The sequence below is a fragment of the Alligator sinensis genome, unplaced genomic scaffold (genome assembly GCF_000455745.1).
Source record: "Alligator sinensis unplaced genomic scaffold, ASM45574v1 scaffold746_1, whole genome shotgun sequence".
NCBI lineage: Eukaryota > Metazoa > Chordata > Crocodylia > Alligatoridae > Alligator > Alligator sinensis.
Window position 1 is genome coordinate 3,009,680 of NW_005841959.1, and position 26,627 is coordinate 3,036,306.

A 26,627-nucleotide genomic window follows, 5' to 3' on the forward strand; every position below is an offset into this window, starting at 1 on the left:
ACATGAGTTTTGCTTTGAATAGTTTGAGGTGCAGTTTCACAAAAATCTCTGCCCCTATCTTTTTGAAACATAGCAGAATCCATGGCCTCAGAAGGGGATACTGTTCCTGCAATTTTCATTCAAATCAGGCAAGAAATGACAAAGGTATAGGCATTTTAGTATTTCCCCATTGTAGCATATGGCTGAATCACCAAAATAGAGTCAAAACTCCAAAAAAGATTTGGCTGAATCAAAATGGAACAGTGATCCAAAACACCAAAATGAATCACTGTCCCTCCAAAATGGCCAAATCCTAAACCAAAATGAAACATAGCCATTTTGCACAGTCCTAGTATACAGTAATATGAAACTTATTCCTGGTGCTCTGGCCCTGAAGTATCACAAAGAATTGTATCCCCAAACTATAGGGCTATTATTTGCCTTAAACTTGGATTTTCAGTGGACAAACTCTCTAAATAATAGATATTTTTCAAATACATATAAATACATATTATATATATATCTCACTCAATCACAGGTATATAAAATTGTTTTATATGGGGTATGGATACTGTGATTCTCAAACCTGCTGCTGAAGTAAAACACTTTAACACTTCATTGCTTCTTCCTCCTTCTCCCCCACCTCACCAAGTGAAATATAAATGTATTAAAACTTTATTGCCTGTACAGAGTTTTGGAAGTTTTGAAGATGATTAGATTTAATTGTGATGAATTCCAAGCATGGAGCCAAAGATGTCTACTGCCAGCAACAATCATGCAAATTTATAAATGTTTACAAATGTGCAAGCTAGACATATGCACCAGTGAGACCAATATTATAGTGCTATATTTAAACTGCTTCCATTTTTCTCAAAAGATATTTTGAAACAACATAACTTCAGGAGAAGGGCGTGTATTCAATCTTCTTTAGATGAATTCTTTGACCTGAAATAAGAGCTGTATGAAGATATGAAAGCTTGAATAAAAGAGTACAAAGAACAAATCCAGGTTTAACAGGGAAAAGATGAAGGAACTAAATGGGTATCAAGTGATTTTCTTCAATTCCATTGTATAGCATTAGAACTGGAAGTCCTGAGCTCACTATTACTAACATCAGTGGTTGCCTTGCTGGGCATGTTTTAAGCTTTTTAAAAGGCACCCCCTCTGAATTGGATATTCTGCAAGACTTGACTACAGTAAATAGGCCAGTACATAATGGTTTACAGTAAATAAAAGAGTTTGACATAATAAAATGCATATATCATGCTCAGTCTCATCTGAATAATCACATGAAAAGGTTTGAGTGAGCAAAGAAGAATATGGATTTGTATATATATATATATAAAATGTTTCCAAAAAGTAAATTTTAGAGTTGTGCTCAAATACTTTTTGCAATGACTTCCCTTAACATTTGAGAGGAAGACAAAGTTGCTTATAGCAGAGAAAAATTAATTTAATTTATACTTGACATTTCCTGCATTGATACAAATATTAGATAATTTATTGTTCCTAGCCTTTATGTGCATGCCATGTAGTGGGTGTATGTTGACCTTACTTCTTACACTGTAGATACTAAACTGAATTATGCTCTCACTGTTTTCCCAGGAACGTACAGTTCCAACATGCAAAAACTAGACCAAGCCATAATTCTGTTCTCTTCATAAGCAAGCCAATTGCCTGGAGGGAGGACCATGCTTCTTATCAAAAAGAGAAAAAAGGGTCTTTTGGGCCATCCTGTGAAGGAATCACAATACAGTTTGAAAACAAATGACTTGATCTCAAAGTTTGTCAACACTTATTGAACTGGGAGGGGCCCTTTGGAAATTTTGGGGAAAACAGAGCAAAGCTTTAACACCTATTTGAAGTGAGGAGATTTTGTGGGAAAGAAAGTCCAGAGAATGCTCAAAAAATCTTTACATAAGAATGGCCATTTTGGTACACACAAGAAATAAAACTATAGTTAGCTGTTTTGGTTTCCAATTTTAACTGCAAAAAAAAAGAAAAAAAAAGTGGGGGGGAGGAGGGAGGGGAGGAAGAAGTGACTCTCTTTTTCCTCCAAAGATCTCTTATTTGTAGTTTTAGAATACTACCAGCTATATTTTTGTCTTGTGCGTGTTTCCAGTAAAAAGGAATAGAATTTTTCATTACAAAGGCATCACCAGCTGTGCCTTGCAGCAGCAAGGTCAGATATTGTGTACCCCTGATGTTAGAACACAGTAAGTGAGAGCACCTCCTGCTTAAACAATACTTTGTTATCATCATACTGAATCAATTGAGATTTGTTCTGAATCTCTGATGTTCCCTGTTTTTGCAGTAAGTGAAATGGAATTAAACTTGCATTTTAATCCCTGGCAGCACCAAGCCTTCACATCAAGGCAAGATTAAGAACTGGGTCAATATTTCCCTTTTATCATAAGACTCAAATTTTATGTTAAAAAAAAAACAAAACTGTGCTGAAAATAAGCTTGCTTTCCTACAAGTAATACCGCAATATAATAGAACATTTTGTGCTACGGGTTTTACTAATCTCATAGATAAACATTTTTTTGCTTATGAAATTAATAAAATGTATTTTCAAGCACTACATGACAGCCAGAAATCTGAAACTATTTCTGTTTGGAAGTTATTTATAAAAGTGAAAAGGATTTGGTTTTCTTTCAGAAATGTATGCCACTAAAAACTAGGTAAGTAGGAAGGAAAATGGATTTCACAGCTCTTTTTGGCCAATATGCAAATCTTCAGTTAATTCCGCTTTAATTAAGTGCTAATTGCTCTTTGTACCATTTTTGTGTAGACAGCTCTAGTATGGTTTCAACTACATAGCACCTCACTTTTCAAGTGCTCTGTGTAGATTAAAACATTTTTAAAGATAAAATTAAATATTGGTGTTTTACATTCAGTTTCCATTATATGTTATAAATTAACTGATGGCACTTATTTTTAGTCAGTGCCAAAAGAAATGTAAAATGTATGGGACAAATTTAGCAATTTATAAATGCTAAAATCTTACTAGTTTTCCCAAGAATATTATCTAGGTTTAAGCCACATATGAAACTGCCACACTGAAGCACACTTCCCATTTAGAATATTTTCTTTGTAAACATTTGTTTTACCTGGGTTTTATCCAGAGCTACTGATATTACATCACTAAGAATACAGCTCCTCAAGGTACAGTTAAAAAAAATTCTACTCGTGCCCATAGTGACCAAAAATGATATGGCTGTAGGGACGCTTGTTTAATGGCTTTCAGGACATGAACTGGTGGACTGAAATCAGTTCCTGGGGAACAAGTATCAACATCACTAATGTGACTATTGCAATCAACATAATTATTGCCATTTTTGTATTAATGTAATGCTATTAATTCCATTGCTGTGCATGACACTCTAGAGGAATAAAGTGGCAGGGACCTCATTTTAGATTGCAATGTAAAAAACAGCCCAACTATCATAATGAACTGCAGGTGGGAAAAAAGAGGGAAATATGACAGTCCTAGAGGAGACCTTAACACCACCTCATGCCTCTTGGGCAGGTAACAGGGTAAGCCAACACTGGAATCTCTCACCGTCACCATTCTGTAGGCTTCAGTTCAGCAAGATACTTAAGTATATAATTCTATGTACATAACAACGGTAAAGTTGAGCATGCAAATACATTTGGACCTATGGTCTTAATTCAGTTTAAAAAGCTCAGAGCACTTACACATGCATTTAAGAAAGCAGAATGGATAGGTTAGCATGAGAGCACATTTTTTTAAATGATTAGCTGATGCATTATGTGGTAAAACGCAAGGACTTGAATATACTAAGATACCTGGCCTTCATACAGAGTATCTCAGTTCTGTTCCCATTAACTCTCTCAACCACAGACAATATTCTTCTTTCAAATTAAAAACAGAGTAAAGTCCTGGCCCTATTCAAACCAATAGAAGGTTTGATATTTCCTGAATCATCATAGGCAAGGCTGGGGGAGAGATTTTTTGGGTTTTTTTGCTTCTTAACCAAAGGTATTTGAAACAGATACAAAATATTATTACCCAGTTTTCTACATTATGAAAAAAAGAAGGACATGGAGGACTAATACATAATTTACCATATATCAGTACAAACCATTTAGAATATGCAACTTGTTTGGCACACGGGTGTCCGTATGTGTATGCATACACATATATATGTATATACACACACACTGCAAATACACATACGGTAAAGTGCTATTTAACTTTGTCCACAAAAAAGAACATTGTTTACTATATTATAGTGCAAATGTGTTTTATATAGGAAGTTTAAACAGCATTTTGGCTTCAGACAAGATGAAAAGTTTTTTTTCCTTTAATTATGCAAAACAGACATGATGAGCCTTCCGTGTAATCTTGCAAGGCACTTATTGTAAAATGGTAACTGACCTAAGGAAGCCTTAAATTTCTAAACATGGAGTCCCCCACAGATAGTAGCAGCAACACAAAGCTTAAAAGCAAAGAAACTTCATTTGCCTTCAATAAGAGCCCCGACAATTTACCACAATCCAATTTAGCTTTTGACTTAGTGAACTGCTATTCTTTGCCACATTTTTTTCTTTCTTTCTTTTCTTTTTAAATGTTGGATTGTTTGAAGATAAGAACAACAGAGACAGAGGGACAAAACAGCACAGTTAATTATATGGGATGGAGGTCTCTGAATCATGGAATAGTGACATGAAAGCACTATCTACAGTGTAGTTTTCCAAAATGTTTATAATGTGGCACGTGTACATACTTAACATGATTTATGAACCATGGTAAAACCCTGCAGACAGGAGGATCTGTCTATATCAGTAGGGTTCAACCCTTTTGCCGTGCAGTCTGGATAGGCAGTACCTAGTCTGCCCAAAAGCCAAATCTCACAGGTGGGCCAAAACTGGCTGCACAGAGCAGGACAGGGAGCAGCCCGGCCCTGATCCAGCTATGTGGACGGGAGGGCAAATGGTAGAGGGAGTATGGCTTGGCACGAACTTGATGGCTCAGGAGAAAGGGTTGTGGCTGAGCCCTGAACCTGCTATGCAGACTTGGGAATTTGCCATAGGGAGAGGGGCGGCAGTAGTAATTGCTACCCCTCCTCAACTACCAAGTTTCCCAACCTGTGGGGAGCCTCACAGGTCAGACTCCATGGCTTCAAGGGGTGAGGTTGAGCACTCCTGGTCCACATCAGCAGGTCTCAACCTTTTGAGATTTGAGGCACTACTTGTTAGATGCAAGCTACCCTTCTGAAAATGATAGTTCTTAGTTTTCACTCATTATATTTTTGGAAAAATAATAGACCAATTTTTCTGTTGCAAAAAACTCAGAAAGACCGTAACTTGTCAGAATATTTTTGACATCATATATTCCTATTTGAAATATCTGACTTATTCTGAGAATTGTGCAGGTGTTTGCATCCTATATCACCCTTAAAAGAAGCTTGTGGCACCCTGACTGAGAATCACTGGTTTTTGTCTATAAAACACAGTCTTCTGTGTTGTTGGCATCTGGAGCCATCAAATATTAATTTTAACAGAATAAAAAGACATGATCCAGAGTGTTATGAGGAATCCACTACAAGACATTCTTAACCCTTTTAAAACTCCCTGGGCAAGTCGACATGAGATGCTATGTTGCCATAGTGATGAGCTATGACAACATAGCTCACCGTTACGGTGATGCAGTGTTGGAGGGCACAAACGGTGATGCTACTGCTACTGCACAGTAGGATCGGAAACAATCCATGCGCTGCCAGGACTGAGCAGTAAAGGTGGTTACTGTGCAGTCATTTAGTACTTGCTAAAGCAAGTACTAAACAACAGCTCAGTAACAGCTGCATAGTTGGGGGTACATGTAGACACACCCACTGAGTAGTAAGAACTAGAGTCTCAGTTTGTGTTACTTCATAAAAAGACAGCCTCCTTTATCTTGCAAGTTTCTACATAACTCTTCTTTGTAGACTTTCTTGATGCTCTGTTCTTTCCTGGTCCCATGGTATGTGAATTAAACTAAGAAACTCCTTTCTTTAGACTCAAGGAAACTTAAAATAACCAAAGAGAACATGGCTTACAGTTAAACCAGATATGTGCTTCAGAAAGGAAAGGTGGCTTTAAATCAAATCTACGTTCACTTAGCCAGATCTTCAGAGTGTTAGAATTGGCACAGTGCTACTGATTTCAGAGACAGTAATTCAGTTTGTTTGTTTTTTATATGAAGATCTACCATGCTTTAGCCCACGACAGCAAAGGCTGTGTTCAACTACTGCTATAATGCCTACCTTAAGGCTAAGTGTACAGATGTTCAGAGGAATTAGGGGGCAGTTACATTGCATTAAAAATAGCTACCTGATCTAACTTAGTTCGCCCAGGTGCGGAGCTTACACTTATACGCAGTCTAAGTGTTGGAAATTGATCTAAACTCGTAACAGTACAGAAGCATGTCACACACAGATCAGTCTAAAAATGGTGGAACCTGATCTAAAATAGACCTGGATTAATGTGCACTCAAATCAAATCAATCTACGTTAGATTGGTGAATCAAACTTCTATACAAAGCCTCAGGGCTGAGAAAGCCCAGTTCCTGGCCCCAGACCCAGGGCTGCACTTTCCTTACCTAACACCCTGGCACCAGGCTATTTCTAGCCCCCTGGGCTTTGCTGCCTCCCCCTGAACCCTCCCCTCCACCCACAATTCTCCATCCTGCAAGTTGCTCCCAGTGCCTGTTTTATCAGTGTTTGCCAATGCTGGGAAGTTAGGAAGCAACTCTTGGTGGGGTAAGGAGAAGGAAAGATGGGGGTGTAAGTTTGCTAGGGGGAGGGCAGGAAGCTAAAAATAGCTCCTGGCTTCCCCCAAGCTTCCCTCTTGACCCCATGAGTCCCCTGATACTGCCAAACCCTCCCAGATGACACTAACTCCCAAAGGACCCAGCCTACCCAGCTGATCCCTGCTCCCCCCCGGGTGGATCCTGCTTGCCTCTCAATCTCCTTGCAGTGCCACCTGCACCTTTCATCATTCCTGCAGATCCTGCTAGCCCTCCTGATCCCTCCACAAATTCTCCCTACCCCTTGCTCCCTGATGCCTCTGTGGACTCTCCTGCCTCAAGCAAAGTTAATTGGCTGGCAAGCATTGGTGATGCTTAGGGGGTGCATGCAAGTGCATATGTACCCCCTAAAATTAGCAGTGCACCTCCTGAGAGAAGTGCTGTTGACACTGCTGGTGGCACCTGCAGGCAGTCGCCATTCACCACCACCCACCACCGACACTGATGGCAGTATCTGTGGGCAGTCGCCAATCACCACTGACCATTGCCAATGCTACCAGTGGTGTCTGCGGGCAGTCGCTGACTGCTGCTTGGCGCTCACCACCCCTACCCCCCTCACTGCTGACACCGCCTGCGGGAGCTCCTCACCACCATGCCACCACCACTGCTGCTGCCTGTAGGCAGTCGCCGTGCCCCCGTCCCCAGCCTCCAGGGGCACACATTGCTTATGATCACAAACAAGTGGGGCTGGAAGGGGCCTCACAAAGTCATGAAGCCCAGCCCTCTGCTCAAGACAGGCTCATTCCTGACCAAACAGAAGTCAAGTGTCTGTCTAACCTAATCGTCTAAACTTACAGAGATGGAGATTCCTAAATTTCTCTAAGTAGCTTGTCCCAGGATTTGATCAGCCTCATGATCAGAAAGTTCTTCTTAATTTCCAACCTGCTTCAGCTTGAGGCCATTGCTTTTAGTCCTATCTCCTACATCCACAAAATCAAAATCATCTTCATCCTCTCTATACTTGCCCTTCAGGTATTTGAAGACTGATATATCAAATTCAAATTCCCAAATTCAAATATCAAATTCCTCCTCAGTCTTCTCTTCTCCAGAGTAAATATCCCTAGTTCTTTCAGTCTTTCCTCTTAAGTCTTGCCTCCCAGGCACCTAATAATTTTTCATCTGGTAGCTGCCCCTATTTGTAAAAACAGAAGTAAAAAAAGACATCAAATGCTTCCATCCTCTCTGAATCATTCATAACTAGATTGTCTTCTGCATTCAGTAGGGGACCTATGGTTTCTCTGATCTACCTCTTACTTTTGTTATTCTTGTAGAATCCCTTTGTATTGCCTTTTATAGCCCTTGCCAACTGCATCTCAAATTTTACGTTGAGTTGTAATCCTCTGACTATACCCTCTGCCTGTCTCTGACCTTCCCCTTTGCTCCCTCACACCTGGCAGGGCCTTGCCTCAGGATGTAGTGTCTGTCCCTTTTGCAGTGTGAGGTAAAAAAAAACAAAACAAAAAAAAATCCATGTATAACTGTGAATCAGGCATAGTAAATCTATAGTACAGTTTGTAAAAATAAATAAATAAATAAATAAAAGAGAGACAGTACTCCTTTTTTGTTTTTGTTTTTTTTACTTTGGGCCGAGGAAGCAAAACAAAATTTTGAAGTTAAACATCAAGGCTTCAAATATTTCAAGCCAAATAGTCTAGAGAGCTTGTAAGTTGATTTCTCCTATATACATAAAGATTAAGTTACATCTGTTTACTGCATGCCTAAACTACTCCAGCTGCTGCTGCTTCTGAGATATAGGTAGTGTCAGAGCCCTGCTTAGCAGTGCCACAGGCAGCACAGTTGAGAGGGATGTGTGAGCTTCGTACCATAACTGGTTCCTGTAATTTGCAAAGGCTGTGGCTGGGGGGAAGGGGCATCTCTCCAAACCCCCTCCTGAAGTGAAGCCAGCATCAGAGCTCTCCCTTAGGGCTGTAAGAAGCTTTGGTAGCTGATTCGATCTGGAGGAGATTCAGCCTGATTTGGGGACTGACTCTCCAAATCATAATCAAATTGGGAGAGCAATTAAAAGCTCCAAATCGATTTGAAGCATCCAAATTGATTCAGAAAAGCTTCAGAAAAGATTTGGCAGCTTCAGAGATTCAGCCTAGACTAAACACACAGCTGACACAGCTGCCTCTAGCTGGTAAGTCTGTTGGGGTTGAGGAGGGGAGAGGGAAGGGGTATGGGGGAGGAAGGAACTGGGGCTGGGAGTGGGTGTGTAGGAGCCAGCAACAATCAGACAGGAGCATGGAGCCTGTACCGGTGTCCTGGGGCCAGCAGCAGGGCCCAGAGCAGGGTGGAAGAAGTGCAGAGTCCTGGCTGGCTGGGGCTTTATGGAGCCGAGCCAGCTCCCCTCTCTTCCTACTAGTACAGCCCATCCTGGCTCCACAGACCCCTGCCAGCCCATGCCCTGCACCCCTGCTGCCTCACTCTGAGCCTCACTGGTGGGCCGGATAGAATGGCCTGGTGGGTCGGATATGGCCCGCGGGCTGTATTTTGTCCACCCCTGCGTTACTGTGGGTACACTGTAGGCTTATCTGTGATGTTGGCTCTTAATGTTGGCACTCTTTTCATTATCCATAGTGAATGAGAGTTGGGGATAGCCTCTAATCTAATCTTATGAAGGCAAACTGTATGAATGTACTACTTTAAGAACAGAAAAAGAACCAGTGGGTATCATTGGCATGTGATAATGGATATCTGAACTTCCACATACCTATCTGAGACTTTATTCAAGTCTTTCTTCAACAAGCTCCAAATCTGTCTTCACTTGACTATGATCTGTCACAAAAATAATTTGGTGGTATCATTGACTGAACTTTGGAGACTATGATTTTTGTGTCCCACATTTTTTTAATTCAAATATTTTATTGTGTTATGCTAATTCAGCAAAGTTAAAGGAATGGCACATCTAATAAAATTAGAAGTGCACTGGTCACAATGGTTAACATAATTTCTTGAAAACTAGCACTTTGAAAGCTTCATAAATCAACCCAGTAATGTCTACTCTACCAAAACAAAACAGAACAACCCCACCCCCCAAAAAAACCCAAAAAAGACTGCTTCTTTCTTAGAATCTAGGAAGCATAAAATTTAAGTGAAATTTCTGTGTTACTGAGTCTGGTTGCATGTGTTAACAGGCAACCATTGATCCAAAAGGATCTACAAAAATATTCACAAACAACCTGATAAAAAAAGAACCTACAATGTGCTGAAAAAGAGCAGGGGAGATAAAGGCAACAAGCAGTGCAATTTTAAGGAAGGTCAGGGAGTTTGGTGAGTTAAAAAGGTCCTAGGGAACACAATCAATAGCAAGTTCTTGTCCAACTGATCTGGGGGGAAATTTCTTATGGATCCCAAGTATGGTGATTGACATACTCCTGAATAAGACCCAGGCACCTGAGAGGTTTCTCACTTCCATTTAAAAATGCACCCCAAAAAAATCTCCCATCCCCATTGGTAGATAATGTCCAATGGTTCAGGGAAAACTGCGTGTGTAAAAAGGGGAGGGGTGGAGAGGGAACAGGGAAAGGAACCAATTAGTGAACTTTAGAGGGGAAAAATCAACTCTGATGAAGTACAACAAAATACCTTCCACAATCAAACACCTTACATAGAGATCAAGTTTCTTTCAAGTGCCTCAAACTAACCTCAAACAGACAAAGCCACAAACACCTTATTGTCTACTATAATATACTCTCCACAAATTTACCAAGCTCAATCCTTACAAAAATCTTCCAGAATTTCACATCTCTAATGGTTAGAAACCTCCTATTTTCCAGTCCAAATTTGTTTGCATAGTTTGTATCAATTTGATCTTGTATCAATCTTGTCCTTTAACTTAATAGCTTTTCTCCTTTCCTGGTATTCATCCACAAATATATTTATGAATTACTAAATATATTTAGGAAGAGTAAGTATATCTTCTCTCAAGCTTTATGTTGCTATGTTAAACAAGCCAAGTTCTTGTAATCTCTTCTTATAAATTAGGTTTTCCATTCCCCAAATGATCCTGCTAGCCCTTCTTTGTGCCAGTTCCCTTGTGAATTTAAATTCATTAAACATGGGAGAATTTAGGTAATAGTTTAAATGGATTCTTACAAATTCCATTTTAAGTGATACTCTTACTAATAATTGTTTGTCCCTGTACAAAATACCCTGCCTAGTACACCATATAATTTGACCCACAACTACACCAACCTCAATCACTGAGCTCCAATATGCTTATGATGCTTATGGTGTAGTGTGTGTTCACTCAAAAGAAGATCTTTAAGCAATCATTGATGTCTTTACTGAGGCATACAAGAAAATGGGACTAATGCTTAACATTCAGAAGACTAATGTCCTCCATCAACAACTCTTACTGAACAGCCCATAGCTCTGATAATTCTGATTTAAAGTGAGACTCCAGAGAACATTATTTCCCGTACCTCAGAAACCATCTCTCATAGAAGACTGACATTGATGAAGAAATCCAACATCACCTCAAATGTGCAAGTACAGCCTTCAGACCCCTGACGAAATAGGTGTTTGAAGACTGTGACATCAGATTCAAAACCAAGCTCATGCTTTATCAAGCAGTTGTGATCCCTACCTTACTGTACAGAGCTGAGACGTAGACAACATCCAGGAAATACCTCAAACTGCAATCTATGGCCTGTGGATCAGATCCAACCTGAAGAGCCTTTTGATTCAATCCATGGAGCCATGGATTAGGTGGCATCTGATAGCTAAGGGCTCTGCCTGCATCCTGCTGCAGCTGACCGACAGAAGGCTTTGGGAGAGAGGGGGTTCTGCCCACACATTTATCTAAATCTTTGTACATGATAATCTGATCCTCTTCCATATTGGCAATATCTGCAGATGTCTAATTCTTTCACAAAGGAAGACAATGAAAATATTCTGCAAAATAGGTCCCAAACCTGTTCCTATGGAATACCACTAGCAACCTCTTCCCAGTCAGATAGCACTTTTAAAAAATAAAACCCACTAAAATCTAACTAGCTCCATTATTGATCTCATACTTAGAGTATTAAACCCTATATTTTCTGTCTTAGCTAAAATTTCCTTTGAGGCACAACATCAAACACTATCTGCTTATCTAGATAGATGGGACCATTGTATTGTCCTTAACTAAGAAGTCATACTATCATAAAAGAATATTATACTGGTCTGACATAATTTTCTGTGGCTAAAATCTTATTGTTATTTGTCTCATTTTCTGTTTATCTCCATAGCACTGATTATTTTTTCTTTCATAGTTTCATAGTTGGTAGGGTCGGAAGGGATGTGAGCAGATGATCAAGTCCAACCCCCTGCCATGGCAGGAAAAAGTACTGGGGTCAAACGACCCCAGCAAAGTGTTCATCTAACCTCCTCTTAAAGATCCCCAGGGTAGGAGCCAGCACCACTTCGCTTGGAAGTTGGTTCCAGATCCTAGCCGCCCTGACTGTAAAGTAGCATCTCCTGATGTCTAGGCTGAATCTATCCTCTGCCACCTTGTGACCATTATTTCTAGTCACTCCTGGTAGTGCTTGGAGGCCTCTCCTCGTAGGGCCTGCCCCCTGATCATGCGGGTGGCCCTCCTCTGGACCCTCTCAATGCTGTCCACATCTCTCCTGAAGTGCGGCACCCAGAACTGGATGCAGTACTCCAACTGCGGCCTGACCAGTGCCGCACAGAAGGGGAGGATCACCACCTTGGACCTGCTCGAGATGCATCTGTGGATGCATGACAAGGTGCGGTTGGCTTTCCTGACTCTGTCCCCACATTGTCGGCCCATGTTCATTTTGGCATCAATGATTCCAAGATCCTTTTCTGCCTCTGCACTGATGAGAAGGGAGTTCCCCAGCCTGTAGGTATGCGGCTGGTTCTTCCTCCCCAGGTGCGGCACCTTGCACTTGTCAGTGTTGAAATCCATCCTGTTCTCATCTGCCCACCCCTGTAACCTGTCTAGGTCCAATTGCAGCCTATTCCTCCTTCCTAGCGTGCCCACATCCCCCGACATCTTAGTGTTGTCAGCAAATTTGAACAGGGTGCTTTTTACCCCCTCGTCCAAGTCACTGATGAAGATGTTGAACAGCGCGGGTCCGAGGACCGAGCCCTGGGGGACCCCAGTGCCCACATCCCTCCAGGTCGAAGATGACCAATCCACCACCACTCTCTGGGTGCGGCCCTGCAGCCAGTTAGTGACCCATTTGACTGTGTAGGTGTTGACGCCACAGTCCCCTAATTTTTTAATGAGAATGGGGTGAGAGAGAGTGTCGAAGGCCTTCCTGAAGTCCAGAAAGACTATGTCCACTGCTACCCCTGCGTCTAAGGATTTTGTGACCTGGTCATAGAAGGCCACCACGTTGGTCTGACAGGACCTGCCTTTAATGAACCCATGTTGGTTGCCCCTAAGCATAACCTCCCTGCTGGCCCCTCGTGGACATGCACCAGGATAATTCTCTCAAAAAGCTTACCCAGGATCGAGGTAAGACTAACTGGCCTATAGTTCCCTGGGTCCTCCTTCCTCCTTTTTTGAAAATGGAAACCACATTGGCCTTTTTCCAGTCCTCTGGCACCACACCAGAGCACCACGAGTGCTCGTAAAGCCATGCCAGGGATCCCGCAATGACCTCTGTTAATTCCCTCAGCACTCTGGGGTGGAGATCGTTAGGACCAGCTGATTTAAATAAGTCCAGTCCCTCCAGAAGTTCCCTGACTAGATCCTCACTGACCCTAGGTCTGGGTGTGCCTCCCCCGGGGCCTGAGGGGGTCCCAGTGGACAGGCCGATCTGGTCCCTACTCAGGAAAATGGAGGCAAAGAAATCATTAAATAGGTTAGCCTTGTTGTCTGGTGCGACAACCAGATTTCCTAGCGTGTCTTTCAGAGGCCCCACATTACCCAGTATTTTCTTTTTCCCCCTATGTATTTAAAAAAGGACTTCTTGTTGTCCTTAATCAGGGTAGCTAGTCCCAGTTCCATCTCCGCCTTGTCCTTCCTGACCGCCCCCCTATAGCCCTGAGCAACCGAGGTATAGTCCTCCCTGGTGATGGCTCCTCCCTTCCATTGGGTGTACGCCTTCCTTTCAGCTAGGAGATGTTCCTGGATGCTTTTGGTGAGACATGGGGGCTTTTGCACCCTCTTGCCCCCTTTGATCCTTTCAATATCTATTTTAAGACCTTGGAGAATATTGAATACTGAAGTGAAGCTGATGGGTCTGGAGTTGTATAGATCCCCCTTTTTTAATCTGGTCCTAGGCACTCTCTCCAAACAGACAGATTGAATATCTGCAGTAGAGGAATTGCTATTTCATGTACGAGTCCTTTCAGTATTTTGAGATGGAGATTATCTGCCTCCCCCCCTCCCACCCAGTTTTGTGACAGTAACCAATTTAAGAGCTGCATTCATACGAGATATGGTAATTTCCATTACCATATCCTTATTCCTATTTGGTAATTTACTATCATCCTCATAAGCATTTTTGCCCCTTTTAAAGATAGGAGCAAATAATTCTTTAAGTATTTCAGGAACACCTAAATTGTCCATGCTATTTGCAGTTAACAGTGGTCTAATTTCTTATTTCCTAGGTTGTTGATGTTGTTATATTCTCATATATGTGCTGTTTGAGTTGATTTTCTTTGCAGGGTCTAGCTTTGGTAAGTTTATTGCCATTCTCACTTTCTTTACTTTTTAATCTGAAAATTATTCTCTCCTTACCAGAAAATTATATTTATCCATTCTTTGCAGAATTTCTGCTTATTATTCATATTTAAGACTCCCATTTATCCAATGTTTTCTGTAGTCCTCCCCTTCCAATTTCTAGCTCTTACTTTGGTTGCAAATTCCAGATAGCATTTGTCCTTATGACTTGAAGTGATTCCATGGCTCTTCTGAATTTAAATTCTTGAGCTCCCAAGTCCAGTCAACATCCTTAAATAATTTTCTTAGTTTCTCAAATTTGTTCATCAGAAGTCCAAATTCCTACTTATGGGCCTATGATTATCATTCCTCCAAGTCCTAATATCTTGTACTATATTTATACTCCCCAAATCATCAGGGTGGCTTTAATTTAAATTACTGTCACAAAGGGGATTAGGATTGACAGCACTGGAAATTGAAGGCTTATCCTCAGAATGGGATTATAAAAAGCACTAGTGGCAAATCGCCTGTCACATGCTCCATCCACTTTTGGTTCAGTACAAGCTCTTTCTATTTAAATGCTTGGTATCTATCCTACAAATGCCAACGGACAGTCCATTTGTGGCAGGTTTTTCCATGAGATGGCTATTGCATAAAAGGAATCTAATTAAAAGTCATTAGTCCAGGAAAATGAAAAGGAAGTCATTCAGTGATCACTGGATAAGATCCTAGGATGGGGAAATGAAAGCCCAAATGGTAAAAAGTTTGGCAGCTAAAGTGGAGTTTAGTGGATTATATTTATAAGTGACCCTCTCTCTCTCTATTATTTGCTTGTTTGCACACTATGTATGTTTGCAAAAATGGCATCCTAATTCTAAAACAACTAAAACTGTTCAGATTTTTTCATATCTCCCCCTCCCACCCATCACAAATAGCTTTTTTCACACTAATGTCATCATTAACAATAGTTATTTCCAAATTCTTTGGTTGTTTTTTTCCTCCTATGAAATATTGACATGGAAAAATTAAGGTGTTTTAGTTTATCATTATATACCATCTTCTCTTTCTCTTCTCCCTGCCTTTTTCAGTGAGAACTTAGAGAAAGGTTAAAACAGGAGACAGGGAAAAGAGGAAAAGTGGAGGGTGAAATACAAGTAACAGAAAAAAAAAAACCACAGCTTGAACCTTATGATTTTTTTCTTATAAAAACTGAAATAGAAAAAAATATTGCTTTACAATCATCAAATTATTAATGAAAAATAGTTTTCATTTTTCCAGCTCAAACTATTGAAAAATAACTCCTGTTTCTGTACCATGTTAAAAACACATTTAAGAGGTACAACAGGCTGATGTGAATTTATACCTGAACGTTTTCTTTCTCTCTAGGAGAATATAGCCAATCACATTAAGTCCTACTCACTTAAAAATGTGAATATGAGGAAAAACAAGTTTGGCTTCTTGACATGCAGCACTTCAAGTTTAAATATTGAAAACTCACCCACACACTAGTGCTTTTGTAGGAAAACCACTTATAAATTATAATATTGAGCAACAATACCGAACCTAAAATTAGCCATGAGAACATAATATACAATTAAATCTCACAGAACCCATGTTACTTCGCTATTCCCTGCATTTCAGTATGCATCTTTTTTTACTGCTGACATTAAAATTTTATTTATTTTGAAATGCCCCCTACATCATGAGGGAGTGAAATAAATTATTCTCAACACCTGGTGGATATTTGTTGGATTTTTTTATCCCATGAGAATGCACAGATTTCCTGGCATTTTTTTCCTGTGTTGGCAGTGTCTAGACAGGGTTGCATTTCAAAATCAGTTGCCATTTATAAGTGCCTTATTTTGTATGTACAAATAGAGAAAGTTCATAACTGAACTCTGTTTTCCACCATAAAACCTATTAAGCAATGCATTAGTAAAATGCTTGAACATTTGTTCCTCTAAAGTGCATGATAAGCATCATTAAAGTAATATGGGTACATTAAAGCTATTTGTTATAAAGATCCCTACAGCACCTATAGAGTCCCTACATTTAAAAATGTATGCTTTATTTGTAACTTGCTAGAAAATACACTTAGGATGCTATAGAGCACTAGAAAATATATATTTTTAAATTTAAGATTTAGAAAAGCTTCAGCTCTCAACAATAATTATCATCTCTGGGGACAGAAATACCCCCTGTGATAATACTAATTAGTTTCCAGTATATCCTATTAATAAAGAACTAGTCTACAACAGACTGCTGTGCTACTACCCTCACACACACAGCAGAACCTCATTAAATTACAAATTAACCTCTTTCAGGGATGTATATACTGAAGCTCTTTACTTTAATTTTAAATCAAACAATACGAAAAGAAATATATGCCATATTTTGAAACCTGTCCTGATTTACATATCCTACCAAAAAAATGCAACAATAACTGCTAAACTCCTGGGCAGTACTTCCAGGTTTTACAGTACTTAATAAACAAACCCCCTATTATTTTAATAGATAGACTCTGAGTCCTGTTATCTATTCTTTCACTGAGTTATGTCACCTGCCCTAGCTCTTTGCATAGCCCAGCTTGCTGCATGGGAAAAGGGGCACAAGTCAAAGAAGATCTTGCAATTTCAAGCATACATAGACCCATGCAGTGTGGCTCTGGGTCCTTCCCTCTGAAAGAAGAGCTTGAGGTCAGGGTAAGTCTAAGAGTCTACTACTATCTCCAATCCTTTAGTTCAAAGGGGGTGCATCTATACATGCAACTCATGCACAGAAAAATTACTGCAGAGTAAAATGTTGTGCAGTAAGCTTTCTCTGGGATCATGTTTATATGTGCACCAGTTGGGAGCAAATTTGCTCTTGAAGCAAGAGGTTCAGGGCAGAGCTATTCCTGTCCTGTTTTTCTCCCATACAGCAGCCAAGGTGAGCTCTAGGTTTCCCCAGGTGCCAGCCTGGGGCTGTCAGGGGACACCAGGGTCAGGCCTGGGCTTGAGGGGGCCAGGGGGGAAGTGAGGGCTGTCCCATCTCCAGGCAGCTGGTTCCCAGCCACATACCCCAATTGGGACATTTGGCAGATTGGGGTAGGGGGCTGAGAAAGTGTACCCTCCCCTGCAGCTGTTTCCCAGCCCTCTGCCCCAGTTGGCCAATTGGGCTGGGAAACAGCTACTGGGGAGGGGACAGTTCCCCCCGCCACCTGCTGCCTGGGTTGACAAGGAGCAATTTACTCCTGGTCAACTGTCTACAAAAATGGTATGGTAGCTACACTGCACAGTAGCTAATGCACATTTAATCTACTAGCTGTATTTACAGATAATAGAAAACCATACATTAGCCTAATTCACTCCACAGTAGCTGCTACATATGGTTAAATGGTGAAACAGATTAGTCTACTGTGCAGCAAAACATTTCGTGTAGTCACACTCAGGAAACAGTAACTGATGCTTGCAGATCCAGATGTTTTCAGTTGAACCTCCTCATCAGATCCGGTAATGTGACTTCATATGCAATCATAAAGGCATTAATTTTTTTCTTCCTCATCTCGCCCTAATAAGCCACCATTTCCTGAGTCATGCACAGACATCAATATTTACAACTAAAATTTAAACATACGTGAACTAGGAGGAAGAATTTCAAAATTTTACCATTTATGATCTTCAAAGTACTACTTATTTTCAGTCCAATAATAAACTGACTACAGCCAATGAAAATCAGGACCCCAGATTTTCCATTCAGGAACATGGAATGTGACTCTACATTGATTATAAACAAATTGTGAAATATGTGACTACTCTTCTTTACTCAGGAATAATGGAATTTAGTTCATTGATAAAGTATAAAATATTTAGGGATGAATGATTCAGTTTACAAAAAATTAAAATAGAAAACAGAGCTGATCTCACTAAAAGCCTAGTTGTAATGGTGGCTGGGATTCTGGGTGCCCAAGGGAGTTCAACACAAGGAACTGAAGTTTTATTTCTGGACAAAAGTCTCTGCTCCAAAGAAGTCCATCATCTGAGACCTCAACAACTAGTCTTTTAGTGAGACTACCTCTTTGTTTTCTGTTTTAATTTTTTGCATACTGAGTCATTCACCCATAAATATTTTATGCTTGATTAATGAACAGAAATCCATTGCTCCTAAATAATAGAAAGTAGTGACATAACGTATTTTAACATCTGTTTATAATTAATGTACACCCTTAAGGCTAAGCTGCTTAACAAGACATTTCAGAAACTATTCAGAACTCATTTCAAATGTTCACACACATACACAATGTAAACCAAACTACAAAATGGCAATTTTAACCATAGTATCATGAACCATAACGTTAGCTGAACTAACATCACTTCCATGGTTGAAAGTAGGCACGAGCCCAAGACACTTTCCAACATCAAAAGGTTTAGGAAGTATTTGTACTCTACTCCCAAGTGGAGAGAGAGGATAAGCCATGAAATTTTCACTTGGGTCCAGTTTTACAAAGTTCTACAGTGTTTGGGTCAGCTATCCTTTAAGTAAAATTGCAAAAAGCAGTTAAGCTTCTTTATGGATTGGATAGCTGAAACATAGAAGGCAGTTTCCCAAATTCAGAGCACCTGAAAGTCAAGAGTAGAAGCTGAGTCATGATTTGAGAGGTTTTCTGTCAATTCTGTATGAACAAGAAGCTGATTTGTTTGATATGTATGCTCACGTGAGCAGACAGAAATACAGTCCTGGAAATGTAGGACTGAGAGGTACCTGAAGAGGTGTTTTCTTTGCTCAGCACTAAAGCAAGATCAAACATATCTAGTTCATCAAAATACCCTGAGATGTTTACCCATTCTTAATTTTCAAGGAAGATGTTTGTAAAACCAGCCTAGTGTCTTAGGTTTTTTTTTTCTTTAAAAATTCGTATAGATTCAAAAATTTTCTTTCCTTTTTTTAAATATCTAAGCTAAATCTTGCTTGCTACAAATTAAGTTGTGTTTTTTCTTCCCCTAAAACAGTTGGTTACTCTCCTACTTATAGCAAACTGTTATATATAAGATGCCTTATGAGATGCCTTATCTTCCCCCTACCTGCAATTTTTGGCTTTCAGATCTAACCAAACCCAATTCCTTCCCTTACAGCTTAGTGTTTAAATTATTTCTAATTTGTCTGCATCTTTCTTATAACATGGTAGCACAGTACTCCACCAAGGACCTCACTAACACTGAAAACAGTAGAAACATTACCTCCTGGGTCTTAAATAGGATTTTCCTGCTAATACACTGTAGAAGAAGGTAACTTTTTTGCAATAGCCTCTTGCTGTTGATTCAGTGCAAGGATAAGTGTTTGCTTGCAGATATTGCAAAAGGGAGTGGACAGCTGCTGGTGTCATCCTCTCATCCTCCAGCTTAGGGATGCCAAATTCATATGGCTCTGCAGGCCAGATAAGGGGCACAGGGCCAGTTTGCAGACTGGCTCAGGCCCACAGAGTGGCCCCGCATACCGGCTTCAGGTTGTAGAGCTGATACAGTCTGGGTGCTGTATGCACAGCACTCTGGACTGGCTATGTGTGCAGCCTGTATGTGAGCTGCAGCCCTGTGTGCTACATATATGCATGAGGCTGTCCTGGGGTACATACTGTGCAAAGCATGCTGTGCTGGTCTGGGGCACATGCTACATGTACTGCCTGGATGAGACTGGCACTCTGCACTGGATCTGGCACGCAGGGCTGGTCTATGTTTTAAATTGAGACTAGCCCTGGATCGAGCATGCAGCACCCATCTAGGACAGGTGCTGCATGCAGCGTGCACCCCAACCTAGACCCCTGAGCTGCATGCATGCACCAGCTCTAGTCCAGCACTGTACATGGGGATGGTCTGGGGTATACATAGCATGCAGTGCCCATGCCAGACTAGCTGTGTGTATTGGGTCTGGCATAGCACTTATTACCTCTCAGCTCTGTGTTCTTGGGGAACCCTGGCACAATATGCAGCCTGTCTGACTCACAAAGGACTCACCCCACCCCTCCACACACACCTCTGTCTGGACAAGAACTGATTAGAGGAAGGACTTACAAAAGACAATGAAGATGCAGTGGGAGACACTGCCCTCCAGACAAGGATGATAGGAATGAAGCAACTCCCCTGGTTTCATTTACATGGGAGATGGGACAGGAAAGCACCTTCATGAGCATTCAGGACGGAGAACAGAGATTCCAAGGCAAGGACTGCACTGAACACTCGGATCACAGAAGCACTGCATGATGGGAGATCTCTGCTCCAGATGTTAATCAACCCACATCTACACACACTCAGCTCAACATTTATCAAATCAATTCTAGTAATGACTCCTTTACTGGTACCCAAAACACTGAATCTGCCTGTCTGTATTGTGAGCTCCCTCAGAGTAATACCACCCATAGCCAGGAGAGATCAATTACTATTATGCAGCATATGAGCCATAATTTACCCATAAACAAACCTAGTGCTCTCCCTTGAGACACTGGTAGTTCTCTACAAAAACCCCTACCCAAGCTCAAGTTTCTGTCCTGGTGCTTGGATCCAAAAGCTGCACCAGTTCCAATCCTTTTCTGCTTGGGATCCCTCCAAGGGTCATCCTGAGGGCTCTGCCTGTTTGCAAGATCCAACAAACACCTGGGAATTTCAACTGATTCAAGCTTCACTGAGTGGTGAGACCCAGACTCTCTCTCTCTGTCTCTCTTCTCTGACTCCAGGAACCTGACTTTCCATAGATTTCATAGACATTAGGCCTGGAAGGGAGCTCAAAGATCATCAAGTCCAGCCCCCTGACCCAGGGGCAGGAAGTCAGCTAGGGTCAAAGGATCCCAACAAGTTAAGCATCCAAGCATTTCTTGAATGAGTCCAGAGTAGGTGCCTGCACCACTTCTGCAGGAAGTCTATTCCAGGTCTTGGGGATTCGGACACTAAAGAAACTTTTTCTTACGTCCAGCCTAAAATGGTCTTGGTGGAGTTTATGACCGTTACTCTCTTACTCCAGGCACAGCTTCTTGAACCTGACTTTTGCTAATCAAACTTAAGCTAGACTTCCCCAAATACCTAATTGAAACCATGTAATATTGTAACTGTTTTATTTGTCTCTCTTGTACAGCTATTACTACTGGTATCATCATAAGTTCATATACCTGGCAATAAATAACTTTTAGGGTCAAGCTGGTTGCTATACTCTCTCTCTCTCTCTGAACCTCACTTATTCTTCCGTCCCCTTGACCTCCCCATTTGCTCTACAGCAATGCTTCTTTTACCTAAACCAAAGATCCCTGTAATGCTCAAAACTATGGTGAGGTCCGTTCATCAAGGGAGTTACTACTAGGATCATTGTGACAAGAGATTGGGATGTTCTGAGTTTTGAGGTGCATGAGGGTATCAGCTGAAAGTTCTGATAAGACCCAGCCTGCTCAGACGTACTCTGTTAGCATGTGTGTATGTTTATCTAACTGCATTTATTATTGTTCTGCTGAAATAAGGGATGAACTGAGTTCAAGGCACATGAGGGTGTCAGCCTGTCAGTGCTGAATATCCCAGCATGACTCAGATATGCTCTGTTAACCTGTGTGCTTGTGTCTGACTGCATTTTATTTTTGCCCTGATGAACTGAGTTCAAGGCATATGAGGGTGTTAGCCTGTCAATGCTGAATAACTCAGCCTGGCTCAGGCTAATCTGTGTGTGTATGGGCATATATGTGTGCTAATCTGTGTGTGTATGAGGATATATGTGTTTGACTGATTCGGTGGTTGGAGGAACCCAGCCCCACTGAAACTGAGTCCTGCAAGATTGTTCCATTCGGGATGAGGACTTGTAGAAGGGAGAGATCCAGCTCCATATAGAAACACAAGTAACACAAGCAGCACATTGCTAGAATTACAGAGACCCCAGAAACATACCCCTAATAAATGAGCGCACCCCAAAGTGATGGGCAGATCTGGTAACACATTATATACAACCCAAACCAGATGGGTTCCACAGTACTACAGGCAGCACGCAGAGTTGGGTCTAGCGTGTGGTCCATTGTAGCAGGCAGCATTGCAGGCTGAGTGATGCAGATCCACAGGCCAGATCTGGCCCACGGACTGTGTCTACTGTAACTGCTATGTGTCCTTGAGCCTGCAGTGATAGAAGCAAGCTAACCCAGGAAGAAGCTGAGTTAAAGTTAGAGCAGTTTTGCTACACTTTAAAAGGAAAAACCTAAGCAAAACAGATTTAGTTGAGTGCTTGCCGAAAGAGGCTTGGAATTGTGAGCAAAGAATTTCTCTCCTCATTTGAGTCTTACTAACTCAAGGAAACTGTACTGTGTACACATTCTTTATAAATAATCAGAGCTTCATAAAAAATGACTCCATCATTTTTTCCCTCTAACAAATACAAGTGCTAAGGTCAAAAAGGTAACAGTGTTATGAAAAATGCATGAATTACACTTCATTCATACACAAAATAAATTATAGATCTTTAGCTTTAAAAAAATAGAATAAAAGAAAGAACACAAAGGGGTAACTCAGTGCTTCCAACTCTCCTGTTTTTCAGTGAAAAAACAGTAAGAACAGGAAAGGATACAGAGACTGTTTTAAAATTATAAAAGGCATATTTTTTTTAAAGAGGATTTAGTTACAATGCAAGACATCTAAAAGTAGGAACCAGATCTCAGGCCAAGCTATGTTCTGAAAATTTAGTCTCAATTGTGGAAAATGAGTGTTTTTTTAAAATCTGACTTTATATGCACATTACAAGCTTTTGGCTTAAAAAGGGAAATTCTCTTACCTTAGCAAACTGGGCATTTATCCATTTTGTGAATGTTTTCTTTTGAACATCTTCTCTTTCATCTGCAAAAGAAAAACAAAGGGATTTCTTATAGTTACTCAAAATCCAATTACACAGGGTTTAACGAAGTTCTTGTCTAGAATGAATAAAGGTTATAGCTTGAAAACCATTATGTACAATTGGTTCAAATACTGAAATATGTGCATAATGTTTGCTGCTATATAATCACATAGTTATCAGCATTAAATCTTTAGAAGGATAAATACAGTGAGAAAAAGTCCAATTGAATGAGGGAGGGCTAACATATCATTGGTACTCAGCGTGCTCTAGTTTTGTTCTATCTTTTTGTTCAGTCCTTTTAAAGCTCTTAAATATGCTCATATTCTGCCTGATGATATTCTGGATCTTCAGAATCAGAACCCATTATAGAAAACATTTCACTGTATGTTCATTTTAACTTGCTGATTCCAAAAGGATAACATGAGTCCCTTTACTCTGAATTTGCTTCTTTCCTTAGCCTGACAGAATTTGCCCTGATGCCTAAGGGCTTCGGCCTGGAAACATAGAAGAAACTTTATGACAGCAGTCCCATTAACTGTAGTGTGCTTACTCATGCGAATAAAGTTATTCATTCATTGCTATGTTTGAAGGATCTGGCCCTGGTATTCCATCAAGGGAAAAGAGCAATGTATAGCAACAAGTGCAAAAGCTAAAAGAATTTGAATGATCAAGTTGCTTGCTTGAATAACATTTCTCACTTTCTAACATACATTGCTTAAACCCAGTTGAATAACAAATAAATATGAAACAACATACTTTACTTACTGAACATATAGAAAGCCAAATTTGTCCAAGTTAATGGAGGAGTCATGGTTAGAAATAAGTTGGGTGGGGTGTCAACAACTTTAAGGTTCACGGGGGCATTTTTGTCACAAAGGATACAGTGAGGAGAAACATATTAGTCTTAGCCATGACCTTCCAAGAATGTTGCAAAAATGCTTTTGAATATTTGGTTAGCTTTTATAAATTAAGTTGCTTCAGTGATATTACTGTGTTTACTCGAAACCAAGATAACTTAAAATTTAAGATAACTTTCCAATAATTACATTGTAGACATGGAAAATTCCAAGCTTGTTATAATTTTCCATGTCTAGAATCTAATTATTAGAGTGTCATCTTAGAAGGATTAGAGGGAATCTAATTATTAGAGGGCCGAGTTGTCCTAGGAGCCCAGCTCAGCCAGGGACAGCAGGGGCAATATGCAGGTTCTTACTTTCAGTGCCTGCTCCTTTCCTGGCTCCTCTCCTGTTCAGGTCCCCAGCCGAGCCAGGCTCCCTGCATAGCCACTTCCCACAGATCCCAGCTGAAGTAGTCTGGCACTTGATTGTAAAGTGAGGCTTGGTTTTCCCCATTTTACATCAAAAGAAAAAAGACTAGCTTTGGAATCAAATAAATATTGTAGTGTCTAGTTTGCGTTTGCTTTTATAATATTCTAGAGGAGGAGTTTATTGGCAAGAAACAGCAAGTCACTATTCCTACCTAGTCACAGAATATGAACTTTGATCGTACACTTACAATCTTGATCCTAAGAACCATGTTTATCAATTCAGAGGGCAGAAAATATGCCATAAATCCACTTAAAAACAGTTCAATTTGAAGCTTTCACAATAAACTACTTGCAAATCAGCTGCAGACAAGGATTAGGCACAGATTCTGAAATGTGGCACCAGTGCAACAAATGACATTATTTTAGTTTAGTTGCCTCAATCTTATTTCATGGTTTAATGATATATAGTTAATTAAATCTTAACCAGTGCTGTTATCTGCCTGTAATTTATCTTTGGCATTTACCGTCTCTGAAACCTTCAAATATCTATGAGTACCCTTCAGACTCGTCCTTAATAACCTCTCCTGACATTTATCATACCTCTACTGGAGGGAAGTACAAAGCCCTTAAACATAAACTTAAAATTAAGAAGTTTGCATTCACGTCCTTATGTGCTTAGCTGTAATACAGGCCTGTAGGGATTCAAGTTCCCCTCTAAGGATATTGTACACCTGTGTATAGCAATAAGTTCCCACACCCTTGCCATTGTCCTCTCTCAGATCCCATCTCAAACATTAGCCATGACACAAGAAATACTCTCAAGGAATCCCTGCTAAAATTGCAAAGGCCATCCTTCTGGATCATAATGTTAGGTTGTCATCGACAGTCCAAGGTATTCTCACCTTGTAACTACTATCCCTCATGGATGCCCCGAGTCAAGCAACTACTAAGGAAAGTTCCTTCTAGAAAACAAGAAGGAAAAACTGCCAAGTTCCACAGGTTTACCCCTGTGTTTATATTGCACAAACATGCCTCAACCCTTTCTAGAAATTCATAGTCCAAGCCAAGTCGTCCACAGAGCACAGCAGCCAGGTGAAGAATTGGTTTCTTGCTGCTGTATGCAAGATAGAAAACCATTTCTGTGTCTTGTCCTTGGCTTCTCTTTCAGGGCCTCTCATCTTTCCCGGTTCCCAGAGAGTACTGTTTGACACATTTTATCCAGATCTAGTGCCTTTCCTCTCACAAGCATCCATTTTAGGAGAAAAATCTCCCTAGAAATTTGCATAAGGAACATAGGAGAGATTTTCTGCTGTGCACACATGAAGTGCCATAGAGAACTTGCAGGCCAGAGGAAAGGGGAGCTAAGACATCACCCTGATCCTGAAATTTCTGTGGGTGGAGCTGTCTAATTTATCTCAGCCCCTTGGGCTGGAATCCCCACACTATGGGCACCTGCACATGTGATGGACCTCTGCTCGTTAGCACGTGTCAGAGCAGACTCAGTTAACTGAGTCTGCTGCAAGTCTGCTGGAGAGTGCTAATTAGCACACTCCAGCAGCCTGCGCATCATGTGTATTCAGCATCCTCATCTTTCAAAATGGTGGTGCAGACGCTTTAACTAAAGCTTGTAACGAGCTTTGAAGTGCCCCACTGCCATTTTGAAGCACGGGACACTGAAAACACGTGACATTGGGTCTCTTTAGTTAGAGCGGATATCAGAGCCGCTCTAATTAAAGAACACCCCCAACCCAGAATACATATATAGACACCATATACATCACAGCTTGGGTCCTACTATAAACTCTGCCTCTCTTAGCTCAGGAAGAATCAGTGGAAAACATTTTTACAATCCTGTGTCTAGTACCCATGCCAAAGGAACAGGCACAGGTGCTATTGTGACAACCACTGTGAGGACTATCACTGATGATGAGTGGGACTGGACAAATGGGAAAAGAGTCACACAGGATTAAAATTCTGACCTAGAATGAGGTTAACAAACACATTTGGTGGCTTTAGCCTAGTATCTACTGAGTATAAGGAACACATTACAGAACTATGAGAAACAATTGTGAAATCAAAAATAATTTAAAAATCTGGATCTCTTTGGATGCTTAGCAGGA

General features: G+C 40.7%; 1 protein-coding gene across 5 annotated transcripts in view; it reads right to left on the reverse strand.

The window, feature by feature from the left end:
* The window catches only part of DMD (dystrophin), a 1,961,037-nt gene that overhangs the window by 1,664,612 nt on the left and 269,798 nt on the right, over positions 1–26,627 (reverse strand). For all 5 annotated transcript variants that reach the window (XM_025200207.1, XM_014518487.2, XM_025200208.1 and 2 more), the window contains one exon: positions 23,181–23,242. In XM_025200207.1, coding sequence (XP_025055992.1) covers positions 23,181–23,242 — 62 coding nt within the window. Of the gene's footprint in view, positions 1–23,180; positions 23,243–26,627 lie in introns of those variants that run through there.